The sequence below is a fragment of the Panthera uncia genome, chromosome X (genome assembly GCF_023721935.1).
Source record: "Panthera uncia isolate 11264 chromosome X, Puncia_PCG_1.0, whole genome shotgun sequence".
In the NCBI taxonomy this organism is placed as follows: Eukaryota; Metazoa; Chordata; class Mammalia; order Carnivora; family Felidae; genus Panthera; species Panthera uncia.
The window spans coordinates 39,532,991-39,547,010 of record NC_064817.1 but is presented as its reverse complement, the minus strand read 5'-3'; the positions used below and the strand labels follow the sequence as shown (position 1 = coordinate 39,547,010).

The 14,020-nt window shown below is 43.6% G+C and overlaps 1 protein-coding gene and 1 non-coding gene across 2 annotated transcripts; one reads left to right on the top strand and one right to left on the bottom strand.

Annotated features, from left to right (window-relative positions):
• Window positions 1–1,726: 1,726 nt before the first annotated feature.
• Window positions 1,727–9,685, bottom strand: ZNF157 (zinc finger protein 157). The gene is made up of 4 exons (XM_049643231.1): window positions 9,680–9,685; window positions 6,154–6,280; window positions 5,760–5,855; window positions 1,727–4,405 (listed from the first exon to the last, which is right to left on the bottom strand). The coding sequence occupies exons 1-4, from the start codon at window positions 9,683–9,685 to the stop codon at window positions 3,183–3,185; spliced, it is 1,452 nt and encodes a 483-aa protein (XP_049499188.1). The 3' UTR covers window positions 1,727–3,182.
• Window positions 5,117–5,201, top strand: TRNAS-UGA (transfer RNA serine (anticodon UGA)). The gene has a single exon. It is a non-coding gene; the product is annotated as a tRNA-Ser (tRNA).
• Window positions 9,686–14,020: the final 4,335 nt, after the last annotated feature.

Sequence of the window (14,020 nt, the reverse complement as noted above, 5' to 3'; positions counted from 1 at the left end):
TCCCAGGCAGCCCACATCCGGCTCCCGGTATGGGAACAGGGAACTTTTTATTATTGTTTTTAAAGTCTGAGATATAATTTACATGCAAGCAAGTGCAAAAATCTTAAATTTACTCATTTCATAACTATTAATACACATCCCAGTCAAGATATAGAATAGTTCCATCAACCAGGAAGTTCCCTCCTACCCTTCAGGAGTTAATTCCCCTCCTAGAGGCAACCGCTGATCTGCTTTCTGTTATTATAGATGACTTTTATTATGTTTGACATTTTCCAAAACAGAATAATAATTCTGAAACATAAACTTGAGGGGCGCCTGGGTAGCTCAGTTGGTTAAGCATCCGACTTCAGCTCAGGTCATGATCTCACAGTTCGTAGGTATGAGCCCCGCGTCAGGCTCTGTGCTGACACCTCAGGGCCTGGAGCCTACTTCAGATTCTGTGTCTCCCTCGTTCTCTGCCCCTCCCCCACTCACCCTCTGTCTCTCTCTCAAAAATAAATAAACATTAAAAAAATTTAAACATAAAATTGAATTTTTTAAATGGATGATCTGAAGATTAAAAGAATCACTGAGATGACATCTTGATAAATTTAATTAATACTCAGTAAATAAGGGTGAGGGCATGCTGTTGAAAAAATGCATAAAGTGTAATATATACACTCAAGTGTATGCTATATTTGGGGGCATCTGTTAGTTAATTCAAATACCATGGGTCATCATATTTATTATGGAATATCCAGGGAACAAAAAAAAATAGGTATTTAATGTAGCATCAATTTTCTATGGCATAGCGTTACCAAATGCTAAAGGTAAAGGATTCACTTTTGCTCATCAAAAATGCTGCATTAGAGAACATTCTCGGGGCACCTGGCTGGCTCAATCAGTACAGTACGTGACTCTTGATCTTCGGGTCAATAGTTCAAGCCCTACACTGGGCCTAGAGCTTACTTAAAGAATAAATTAAAAGATAAGCTTTAAAAAAAGAAAACATTCTCAAAGGTCAGAGGTTTGTCACTAGCAGACTTCCACTAAAGGGCATTGTTCAGGCAAAGAAGAAAATGATTGTGGATGGAATGCAGAAAGGTGGCAAATATGTGGGCAAAATGAAATGAACATATAAAAGAAAAAAGTTTTCTGTGGATATATAAGTATGTATCTCTTCTGTGTGTATGTGTGTGTGTTACACATAAATATTTATATAAACCCCATAATACATCAGTATATTTTGAAATGTATATGTATATACATGTACAAGCAAAATTTCTATTAAAAGTTAACTTTAATTAAAGACAATTTATGGGAGAAAACTGTAACATACAATTGAAGTCGAAAAAAGTTGAGTTAAAAAATAAAAAGACAAACCATATTCATGGACGGAAAGGCTTAAAGCCATTTTACATCTTCCGGACTGGCAACAATTTGAAAGACTGATAAGTCCTGGTGTATATGTGGGATAATGTAAACTTCGTCTCAAACTGCTCATGAGAGTGTAAATTAGTACAATTTGGAGGGGGGGGAATTCAATTATTTAATAAAGTTGCAAAACTTCTGTAGCAATCAGAACCCAGCTAGGAGGGGCGCCTGGGGTGGCTCAGTCAGTGGAGCCTCTGACTCTTGATTTTGGCTAAGGTCATAGTCTCACAGTTCACGGGTTCGAGCCCCGCTCTGGGCTGTGGATGATGGCACGAGCTTGCTTGGAATTCTGTGTCTCCCGTTCTCTCTGCCCCTCCACTGCTCACGCCCACCCTCATGCTGTCTCAAAAATAAATAAACATTAAAAAAGAAAAAAAGAACCCAGCTAGGAGACAGAAACGATACCAGTTGTTTTAATGAAAAGAACTTCTTATAAAGAATTTTTGACTAGTCACAAAGTTATTAACCATGTGACTGAAAAGGACAGAAAGAGAACATTAAAATTATCATGGAGGCAGCAACTGCAGGAAGCAGCTAGGCTAAGGTAACAAGGAAAGAAACTGGAGTTATTAAAAACTGGAAGGCTGGGGAGTGGTGTCACGTGGGTGGGACCGGTAACTCCCAAGGGGGTGGCACGAACCAGCTGCCGCTAGTGTTTCTGAGGGGGCGGGGCACCATTGGCTGTTCTGTGAGTGCTGAATTAACTGCCACCATGAGGAACTTCTGCTGCGCAAGGGAGGGAGCGATACTGGGCTGACACTCAGATGAACGGGGCGCTAACAGGGAGGAAAAGAAAAGGAGCAAGGCCCTTCTTCCTTCCTCACGCTCACGGTTCACGGTTACTATCTCCGATTGGCAAGGCCCCACGGGAAGCAGCTGGCAAGACAGAAACATGTTTTGTAGAGTCACAGCCCCAGCATCGCAAAGAACAGCGTAGAAGGGGGGTGTTGGAGCTAGGGGCACAACAGCTTAGTAACTTAAACGCTGCCTATACTCTATGACCCATCAGTTCCGCTTTTAGATCCAGACGCTAAACACAGAAACAACACAAATGTCTTGCGCTAGGGGGAGAGAAATGAATACACCAGACCTATATTTATCAGCATGGATAGATCAAGGACAGGTAACGTTTCATGAAAAAAGCAAGCTGCAGAACTTTCAACACAGGGTGATACCATTTATGGAAAGTGTTCAGAGGAATATAGTATTATATATTGTACAATTCACACTATACACACACACACACAACCTCAGGGGAGATTAACATTCTAAATGTTGAAAGGAAAACCTTAACTTTAGAGGAAAAGTGTAGGAGAATTGTGATCACCTTGAAACTGATAACATTCGAACATAAAACCTCAACGGAAGAGTTAGCAACATTAAATAACCAGCCACAGTCCAGGAGAAGATATCTGCCATACACATGACTGAAAAAAGGTTTGTACATTCTCATATATTGAAAAACGAAAACAAGAACATGTAAAGCCAAGATGTAAAAGATAGGCAGCCCATCAGAAAACAATGGGGAAAGGATACACGACAGTCAAAGCACAGAAGAAAAGAACCCTAACGGCCAGTCAACAGGTAAGAAGTTATTCAACCTCACCATTAATGAGGGGAATCCAAATGAAACGAAAACAACGAGCTGTCCCCTAACAGGAATCAGGACGTATTTTCACACCAGTGTCCGAGCCTAATTGTTACGGGTGTGCTCTGTGCGCCGGTGGCCGGAGGACCCAGAGGGCTTGGTCAGACGGTGATGGGAGTCTTCACAAAGAAGCTTTCTCCACAGTAAAAGGCAAGGGCCGGCCCACGTGAGTTCTCTGGTGTTCCGTGAGGTGCGCTTTCCGGCAGAAGGCCTTGCCACATTCTTGACATTCAAAGGGTCTCTCTCCCGTGTGAACCCGCTGATGTTCAATGAGGCGTACTTTCACGTAGAAGGCATTTCCGCACTCGCTGCATTCATAGGGCTTCTCTCCCGTGTGAGTTCTCTGGTGTTGACAAAGGGATTTCTTCATACTGAAGATTTTTCCACATTCGCCGCATTCATAGGGTTTCTCTCCTGAATGCATTCTCTGATGTTCAATGAGGCGTGCTTTAACGTAGAAGGCATTGCCACATTTGCTACACTCGTAAGGTTTCTCTCCTGTGTGAATTCGCTGATGTATCCCAAGAGACGAGTGTACCCTGAAGGATTTCCCACATTCCTGACACTGATAGGGCTTTTCACCTGTGTGAGTTCTCCGATGATTATTGAGAGTCATTTTCATTCTGAAGAACTTCCCACATTCGCCACATTCATAGGGTTTCTCACCTGTGTGAATTCTCTGATGTTGATTTAGGGATTTCTTTGCACGGAAGTTTTTCCCACAGTCACCACATTCATACGGTTTCTCCCCTGTGTGGGTTCTCTGGTGTTGGGTAAGGGCTATCTTGACTCGAAATGTTTTCCCACATTCGCTACATTCATAGGGCTTCTCCCCTGTGTGAGTTCTCTGGTGAATCATAAGGGTTGCCTTCTCAGAAAAGGTTTTCCTGCATTCAGCACACGCATACGGTCTCTCTCCTGTGTGTGTTCTCTGGTGTAGAATGAGTTGTGACTTCCTGCCAAAAGACTTCCTACATTCATTACATTCAAAGGGTTTCTCCCCCGTGTGAGTTTTCTGGTGAGCAATGAGGTATGACCTTGCACTGAAGGTTTTTGCACACTCACCACACTTATAGGGTCTCTCCCCTGTGTGTATCCTCAGATGTTCAATAAGGTTTGATTTCCTGCAGTAACTTTTCCCACATTCATGACATCCAAAGTTTTTTACTCCTGCGTGTGTTCTTTTATGTCCAACAAAGCCTGTGTTCTTGTAGAAGACTTTTCCATATCCATTATACTCAACAGTTTGATCCACACCTTGACTCTTCTGACGCTGAAGGTCACTGTCATGCCTGAGGGCACCACCCCCGACAGAACTCTTGCCACACAGCAGTGACAGAGATCCTTTAAAAACAAATCAGATCACCTACTTAAAACTCAACAATGGTTTCCCTTGTCACGGTACCGAATGAAAGTGCTTACCAAAGCCCACAAAACATAGCCTGTTAAAAAGTGCTTCACCTCGCCTAAAAAACTCAACATAATTTGGCCCCCAGCTAACTCTCTGATATGGCCCCCGGCCACTCACACCACCCACCATTAAGCTACACTGGCCTCTTTGCTCTTTTTAGGATCTATCACCCTAACACACACTGTTCTCTCCACCCCGAATATTCAAAGTCTACGTGGCTCTGTCTCTCTCACATCACTGAAGTTGGTGCACCAATGTTAACCTCCCCAAAAAGTCGTCCCTGGACATATCCTCCACAGGCACACGACACATCATTGTCTATCTTTCATATCTTGCATTGATTTTCTTCTCACCACCAAACGTGACATATCAGACTGCCAGCTCCAGGACAGTGATATTAGTTTCCCAGGTGCTAGATCCCTACACCTAGAACGTGACCAGATCATAGCTGGCACTCATTTAAGAGGTGGAGGAACACCAGAGGCGCGTACGAACGAATGCCCCACAACGAACGGCATCCAAGGCAGTGGAAGGTGGGCAGGCAATTGAGAATACTAAAGAGAGACAGACTAGCTGAGAACGTGTAAGACGAGGCGGGCGGGGATAGGTAAGAGTGGTAGACAACCACAAAACTCAAGAGGGGCGCCCGGGTGGCTCAGTCGGTTGAGCGTCCGACTTGAGCTCAGGTCACGATCTCGTGGTTCCTGGGTTCGAGCCCCACGTCGGGCTCTCTGCTGTCAACACTTCGGCTGCGGCTCCTCTGTCCCCCTTTCTCTCTGCCCCTCCCCTGCTTGTGCTCTCTCTCTGTCTCTCTCAAAAACAAATAAGCTTGGGGCACCTGGGTGGCTTAGTCGGTTAAGCGTCCGACTTGTCCGACTTCGGCTCAGGTCATGATCTCACAGCTCGTGAGTTCGAGCCCCGCGTTGGGCTCTGTGCTGACAGCTCAGAGCCTGGAGCCTGTTTCGGATTCTGTGTCTCCCTCTCTCTCTGCCCCTAACCCACTCGCATTCTGTCTCTGTCAAAAATAAACATTAAAAAAAAATTTTTTTTTAATAAATAAATAAATAAATAAGCTTAGGAAAAAAAAAAAAAACCTCAAGATAAAACAGGCCAGAGCACTTAAGTGTGAACGTAATGAGGGCAGGTGTGATTTAGGTACCTGAAGTGTGTAAACCTTCTGCCCTCCAGTCATTTGCAAAGAGGAAGGGCCCCTAGAAAGAGCCTACTGGAAACCACTGCCCCAAGCGTGAATTTCTGCACTCTTCCTTCCCGTTTCTGCTTACTCACCTGGGAAACCTTGGCCTGAGGATTCCTCCTCTAATATCCACAGCTCTTCTCCTCGCTCCAACTTGAAGATCATCTCTGGTTTGGCCACGCAGAGGCCTGTTAATGGGAAATGGCAGAGGACATGGGCCAAGTTGTCTGAGCGCTAGGGCCTCTGATGGAGGAGGAGGAAGGTGCATCTTCATGAGCTGCACAAGGAAGGGGGCCCATTTAAACCTTTCATTGGGGGAAGTGACAACACACATCATGTTTCCTGGTGCCTCAAACCTAATCAAGCATCTGTGACCCTTGAATCTAGAACCTAAAGTATTGTTAAAGTCTACAAAGGCCATACACGTTACAGTAACCAAGAAAGGAAACCTATGGTACCAGGAGTTACGTGGACAATAATCCTCACCCACGGATGCCAGGTTGCTGTAGTTCTCTAACATCACATCCTTGTGCATGGTCCTCTGAGCAGGGTCCAGTCTGTGCCACTCCTGTCGGGTAAAATCCACAGCCACGTCCTCAAAGGACACAGATCCCTGTAACAACAAGCTGCAATGATCAGAATGGGACACACGGAGGGGCGCCTAAGTGGCTCAGTCAGTGACGCACCCGACTCTTGATTTCGGCTCAGGTCATCATCTCACGGTTCGTGGGATGGAGCCCTGTGTTGGGCTCTGCACTGATGGCACGGAGCCTGCTTGGGAGTCTCTCTCCCTCTCTCTCTGCCCCTCCCCAACCTGCTCACACACTCTCTCAAAATAAACATTAAAAAAAATGTTAAATACTATCTCAAAAAAAAAACAAAAAAAACGGATATGTGAAACTAATTCTCTCCACAGAGCACCAGTAAGAGTTAACTAGAAGAAGCTACATTGGACACCTGACCCTGTGTCTTGCTCGATATTATATTTTGTTGGGCGGGGGGAACCCAGAACGGCCCTGCTATTGTGTTACTATATCAATCCATGAAGAAAAGACTGCTGACTGCTGAGTTAACACGAGGTGCCCGGACCTGTCCCAGTTGCTGGGAAAACAAAAAAGGGATAAGATGGAGTGCCTGTTCTCAAAGAGCTCAAAACCCAGTGAAGAGGCTTAGGTATGAACACAGTCTCGCAATGAGGTGTCACGGGAGCTGCGTTAGGCATGCGTACAGGGTGCAGTGGGCTGTGTTATCAGATCCAACTTCACTTGGGGAGACGGAGCGTGGAATCCTTCAACAAGAATACAGTTTCCCTCAAAAATATGGGACAACAGCATTAAAAAAGGCAGGAAAACATGAAACACACATGGTGAGCTATGAAACTACATATAGAACCGGAGGAGAGAAAAACAGCACTTCAGGCTATGATGAGCTTAAGGGCTGCAGAGACATTCCGGGGCCAGAGAGGGGAGGGATTTTCAACTGGTTTTTTTTTTTTTTTTCCTACAGGTCATCAGTCTCTAAAATGCCTGACTCCCTATACCATCAGAATATTTTCTGACCCTCCCACAATATATTTATATTTCGAAATTAGACAGAAGTCCTGTTAAGTGGGAGAAAGGCACAGATCATTACTCTCAGGATAATGGCGCGAGCAGATGGGTTGAGGCTGGTGCCATATATTGAGATGAGCAAAACAAGAGAGATACTGGGTTGGCAGAAGGAGAAATTGAAATAGATCTTGGACCTGAGCTGGGTTGTTTATGGCACATACTGATAGACGTCCAGCTGGCAGGTGGCTATAGGATTCTGAAGCTCAGAAGAGAAGGCTAGGATAGGCCAACGATTGGGAGGCAATAGCATTTCAGTACTAGCTGAAACCACCAGAATAAACTGGAAGGCTAAGAAAACACAAAGAGCTTGAGAGAAGCACCAGGTACAGAGTCAGCAGGGACACCAAAAGTACATGAAGCTTGAAGGGGGGGGTGCTGTGAGACACAGAAAATGGGAGAAATACTGTTTTTTTTTAAAGCAGTCCTGCCCCAAAGTAGGCCCCAGGGCCAAAAAAAAAAAACCCCAAAAAACCCCCAAAAAACCTGTAACCTTGTAGCAGCAGACACCTCAAACTCTAGGGAAGAGAAATCCTTTTCTTTGGCAAGAATAGTGGTCTGGAGAGTGTGGGAAGGATCCCCATTGCCTTTTTTCTAACCTCCCACCCCTTGGCCCCAAGGGCAAACTTCCTTACAGAAAGTGAGTGCCAAAGCGGACAGACTAAATCCCTAACTGTCCAGCCAAAAGATCATGGGAGGGAGTGTGGGGGAGCACGACTGTGGGGGAGACTGCCCTAATAAAATAGCCTCAGAATACATGAAGCAAATCTGAAAGAACCGAAAGAAGGAAGGGGCAAATGCACACTTAGAACCGCTGACTTTCAACACTTCTCTTAGTAATCAAAGTAACCAATAGACAGAAAATCAACGGGGATATAGGAAAACTGAACACCACCCAGCAACCAAAGGACTCTGCAGAGCATTCCACTCAGAAACATAGAAATTAAGTTTCTTCCAGTACACACGGAATAGTCACCAAGCTAGGACATACCCGGGATCATTGAGCAAATCTCAACACGATCAAAGGCCCCTTGGGTACCAAGGAAAATTGACCCGCAAAACCAACTCTGACATAGCACTTAACAAAACAATTAGAATTTAAAGAGAAAGAAAATATCTCTTCAGGGCCTCCAGGCAAAAAAAGATGAAATAACTTACAAGACCAGAGAATTAAACTGGCATCAATTTCTCAAAAACACTTGTGCCCTTCCTAAGGAATTTAACAGAGCTGCGCTGTCCAATTTGGTAGCCACACGTGGCTAGTTATAGTCCTGGACAGCAAAGATAGAGAACGTACTCATCACTGCAAGGGGTTCTATTGACCAGCACTACTCCAAACGGTGAGCTTCATCCGACCAAAACTGATGAATGGGGAAATTTTGGCAAAAGCCTGACACTGGGCATTTTACATACTACCATAAAGTTAAGACTAACACAACGCTGGGGTCACGGGCTGAAGGATAACGTATAGATATTAAGTTGTCCCGACAAAGTAGAAAAACAACTAAAAAATGGAAGAAGAGAAAGAAAAAGAGAAAAGATGAATAAGATCATTGACTGCCATGTAGGTAAAGGTGAGAGACAAATTAGATGTTATAAAAGATTAATAAAGAAAAAAAAAGTACGAGCACCTGTCGGCGGAGCGTGCAACTCTTGATCTCAAGGTTGGAAGTTTGAGCCACGCATTGGGTAGAGATTACTTTAAAATAAAATCTTTTTTGAAAACAAGGTAAATTGGTATAGGCGTTACGGGAAACAGTATGGAGGCTGCTCAAAAAATTAAAACTAGAACTACTATATGATCCAGCGGTCCCACTTCTGGGTATATATCTGAAGGAAATGAAATCACTCTCCCAAAGAGATATCTGCACTCTCATTGTCATTGCAGAATTATTCAAGATATGGAAAACAAACTAAGTGTCCATCGATGGATGAATGGATAAAGATGTGGTGTGTATACACACACATACACACACACACACACACACACACACACACAACTCAACATCATTCAGTCATGAGAAAGAAGGAAATCCTACCATTTGCAACAACATGGATGAAACTGGAGGGCATTTTGCTAAGTGAAATGACTCCGACAGAGAAAGGCAAATATTGTACTGTATGATCTCATTTATATGTGAAATCTTTTTTTAAAAAAAGTCAAACTCACAGAAGCAGAGTAGAACATTAAGAGGGGTATGGGAGAAATGTGGCGATGTTGGTCAAAGAGGACAAAGTCAGCTATGTAGAATGAATAAAGTCTAGAGATGCATGGGGCGCCTGCCTGGCTCAATCCACGGAGTGTGCGACTCTTGATCTCAGGGTTGTGAGTTTGAGCCCGAGGTTGGGTATGGAGATTACTTAAAAATAAAATCTTAAAAACAAAGTCTAGAGATCTAACGTACAGGCATGATGACTATACTTAAGTAATACTATATTGAACAATGGAAATATGCTAAGAAAGTAAATTACAGGTATACTCATCACACACAAAAAATGGTAACTATGAGAGATGATAGGTTAACTCGACTGTAGTAATCATTTCAATATGTATATGTGTATATCATGTTGTACACCTCAAATATATACAACTCTTATAAATAAAGTAAACAAAAAGAAAGAAACAAGGACTGCCTAAGGGTACTATATGAAGTATTAACACAAAGGGAATTATCAGCATGAAAATACAACCTTCCTAATAACCAAAAAAAAAAAAAATGTAGAGGGAACACTAAATAGAGAAAGAAACAGCAAATATAACAATCTCACAGTGATTACATCAGAAGATAAAGTGAAAAAATTGAGACCAAACATATCTGTATTGTTTATGACATCAAACAGTAACATAAGTAAGTGTAAATGGGTTTACGTCACCTACGAACTGAAAAATGTTTTCATGTTGCCTCGTAAAGCAGAGCCCAATAATACTGTGCACAAAAGGTATGTTTAAAACACAGTCATTCAAAAAGGCTAAGGGGCGCCTGGGTGGCTCAGTCGGTTAAGCGTCCGACTTCAGCTCAGGTCACGATCTCGCGGTCCGTGAGTTCGAGCCCCGCGTCGGGCTCTGGGCTGATGGCTCAGAGCCTGGAGCCTGCTTCGGATTCTGTCTCCCTCTCTCTCTGCCCCTCCCCTGCTCATGCTCTGTCTCTGTCTCAAAAATAAATAAACATTAAAAAAAAAAAAGGCTAAAACTGGGGCACCTGCGTGGCTGTCAGTTGAATGCCCGACTTTGGCTCAGGTCATGATCTCACAGTTTGTGAGTTCAAGCCCCACATCAGGCTCACTGTTGCCAGCCCAGAACCCGCTTCGGATCCTGGGTCTGCCTCTCTTCTGCCCCTCCCCCGCTCACACTCCCTCACTCTCAAAAATAAACATTTTTTTAAAAAGGTAAAATTAAAGAGGTGGATAAAGATTTACCAAATGAAAACAATACAAAAGCAGGGACTGAAATCCTGATGCCAACGTAGAATTCCAAAAGCAATTATATGAGACAAAGGAGGATACTTTGTAATATTAAAAGCCCTGTCCAAAATAAAGATCTAACAACAGAGATATGTGTAAATACCTATGCACAAAGTGATACAGCAAAAGCCTATATAAACCAAAAACTACAAGAATACAAGAAAAAGAAGCATTCTCTAATGGGAGGCTTTTAACATACCATTCACAAAATAAGACAGATTACGTGGACAAAATAATAAGCAATGATACAAAAGACCCAAGCAACATAATAAGGTGAAACTTTTGGATATATACATATTAAACACTACACTCCGATCATACAGAATATACTTTCTCTCAAGCACACATGGAACATTCACAAAAATTGATCATGTAGTAGGGCACAAAGAAGATAATCTCAGTAGGTTCCTTAAAATAGAAATATTATAAACAGGGGCGCTTGGGTGGCTCAGTCGCTTGAGCATCCGACTTCGATTCAGGTCATGATCTTACATTCATGGGTTCCAGCCCCGCATCGGGCTGTGTGCTGACAGCTCAGAGCCTGGAGCCTGCTTCGGATTCTGTGTGTGTGTGTCTCTCTCTCTGCCCCTCCCCTGCTCATGCTCTATCACTCTGTCTCTCAAAAAATAAAACGTTAAAAATTTTTTTTAAAAAATACAACTATTATGAACACCAATCACAATCAGTGAAGAGATTTAAGAGTTAGAAATTGACAAGCTGATTCCAAAATTCATATAAAAAAAGGAAGGTGGGGGACCTAGGTGATTCAGTCAGCTGAGCATCCAACTCTTGATTTTCAGCTCAGGTCATGATCTGAGAGTTGTGGGATCAAACTCCCTGTTGGGCTCTGTGCCAAGCATAGAGCCTTCTTGAGATTCTCTCTTTCCCTCACTCCCCTCTCCCCAACTTGTGTGCTCGCTTGCTCTCTTTAAAATTAAAAAAAAAAGAAGGGATTGGGACTTGATGCAGGTCCTAGAAATAACAAGACACTACATTGATGATATCATGATAATATCAGAAACTGAAAATCAAGCCAGGACTGGCTGAAATGCAATAGTGACATATGGGGAGCAGAAGAGAGTTGATAGATGCGACAAAAATCCAAGGGCCTACTCAAATGGAGTAATTTGTAAGAATACCCGGGGCAGAAGCTATCCCTGACATGCCACAGGCAACACAAAATGAACTATCGTTGGACTGCGAGCGTGGGTAAGAGCCAGAAACTGGCTGGAGCTTGAGAGAGGTCTTGTCATTCTCGGAACGGGAGAAGGCCTCAGGCCCTGTATAAACCATCTGTGATGGAATTTGCATTGTTGACTGAAAGGAGGATTCTGTAATCACTGTGTCAACTGGCATAGAGATTTCTCTTCATATAATGAGGATCGGGGATCTAAACTTACCCAAAAAGCTAGAGAGGCGCCATTTGTTCCCATTGCAATGGCGGGTTTTGCAGCAATCATTATGTGTGGATTATATAACCTGAAGAGCAGGACAAATACTAAATGTTCAATGTTTATTTTTGAGAGACAGAGGGAGACAGAGTATGAGTAGGGAAGGGGCAGAGAGAAGAGGGAGACACAGAATCCAAAGCAGGCTCCAGGCTCTGAGCTGTCAGCACAGAGCCCGATGCGGGGCTCGAACCCACGAACTGTGAGATCATGACTGGGGCCAAAGTCAGACGCCCAACCGACTGAGCCACCCAGGAGCCCCAGCTAAATGTTGTCTGTTCACCTGTTCCACATGTGCGTGGCAGCCCAAGGCTTTGCTGTGGGAGCAAGGATTCTTGGTATGAGCTATTCCATATATGAGGAGTTCTGGGCAAGGCCTAAACCTTAGAAGAAGAGATAATGTCAGGGCCCCTGGCTGGTTCGGTTGGCAGGGCATCTTTATTTTTAATGTTTATTTATTTTGGGGAGGGAGAGAGAGCACGAGTGGGAGAGAGGCAGGCAGAAAGCGTGGGGACAGAGGATCCGAAGCGGGCTCTAGCTCTACACTGACAGCAGCGAGCCCAAGGCGGGGCTCGAACGCACAAACTGCGAGATCATGACCTGAGCCGAAGTCGGATGCTCAACTGAGCCACCCAGGTGCCCCCAGTCGGTAGAGCATCTTGATCCCAGGGTCACGAGTTCAAGCCCCACATTGGGCGTGGAGCCTACTTTAAAAGAAAATTAAAAAAAAAATAAGAGCAACTGTTTTGGTCTTGGTGGTGGTGGTTAGACATCTCATTTGAAGGTTATATGTTCATGTTCAAAATAAATCATTAGTGCCTGGGTAGCTCAGTTGGTCAAGCATCTGCCTCTCGATTCTGGCTCAGGTCATGATCTCACAGTTGGTTGGTTCAAGCCCTGCGTCGGGCTCTATGGTGACAGCGCAGAGCCTGCTTGAGATTCTCTCTCCCCCTCCCCTGCTCACTCATACACACACACACACACACACACACTCTCTCTCTCTCTCTCTCTCAAAAATAAATAAACTTAAAAAGAAAAGAAAAATCATTAGAATGGGTCAATTCCCTGGTAATTGAATATTGGCTTCCTTTTATACAGGCTTGATTTGGCTGGTGACTAAATTATTAGTGCCTAGTTCCCCAGGGGAGTCAAATTAGCACCAAAAAAACGTCACTTTCAAATGCACTTGATAGTGGTAAAATGTTCAGCTTCTTCAACTCTTCCAATGAAATCAGTTCTGAAGAGGACAACATGCAAATCCTGAAGTATTTTCAGTTTTTTGGGCTATTGAAGGGTTGGCTACTGAAGCCCCTTTCAGAACAGTGCGTGGAATATAACATCATAAGCCTCCCCACAACCAAAAATGTGTGTATATGTGTTTAAACCAAACCTAAAAAGCTGATAAAGGGCTCCTTAGAAGTAGTATTTATTTCAGGATCGTACTTGCAAACATGGAATAACTTAATTATGGATCTTAGCTTAGCTTAGCTGTTTGTGAGTGCAGAATTATATTTATGCTGCTGTTATATTAGAATAATTTTAAATGCCAGGCACCTGGGTGGCTCAGTTGGTTAAGCATCCAACTCTTGGTTTCAGCTCAGGTCATGATCTCACGGTTTCCTGAGTTCGAGCTCTGCGACGGGCTCTGTGCTGGCAGCACGAAGCCTGCTTGGGATTCTCTCTTTCCCTCTCTCTCTGCCTGTCCCCCACTTGCTCTCTCTCTCTCAAAATAAATAAGCAAACAAAAAAAATTTTTTTAAAGAAAAGAGTAATTTTAAAGTCATCTTGATACAAAACAGATGATCATAAGGGAAGGGAAGCAAAAATAAATATAAA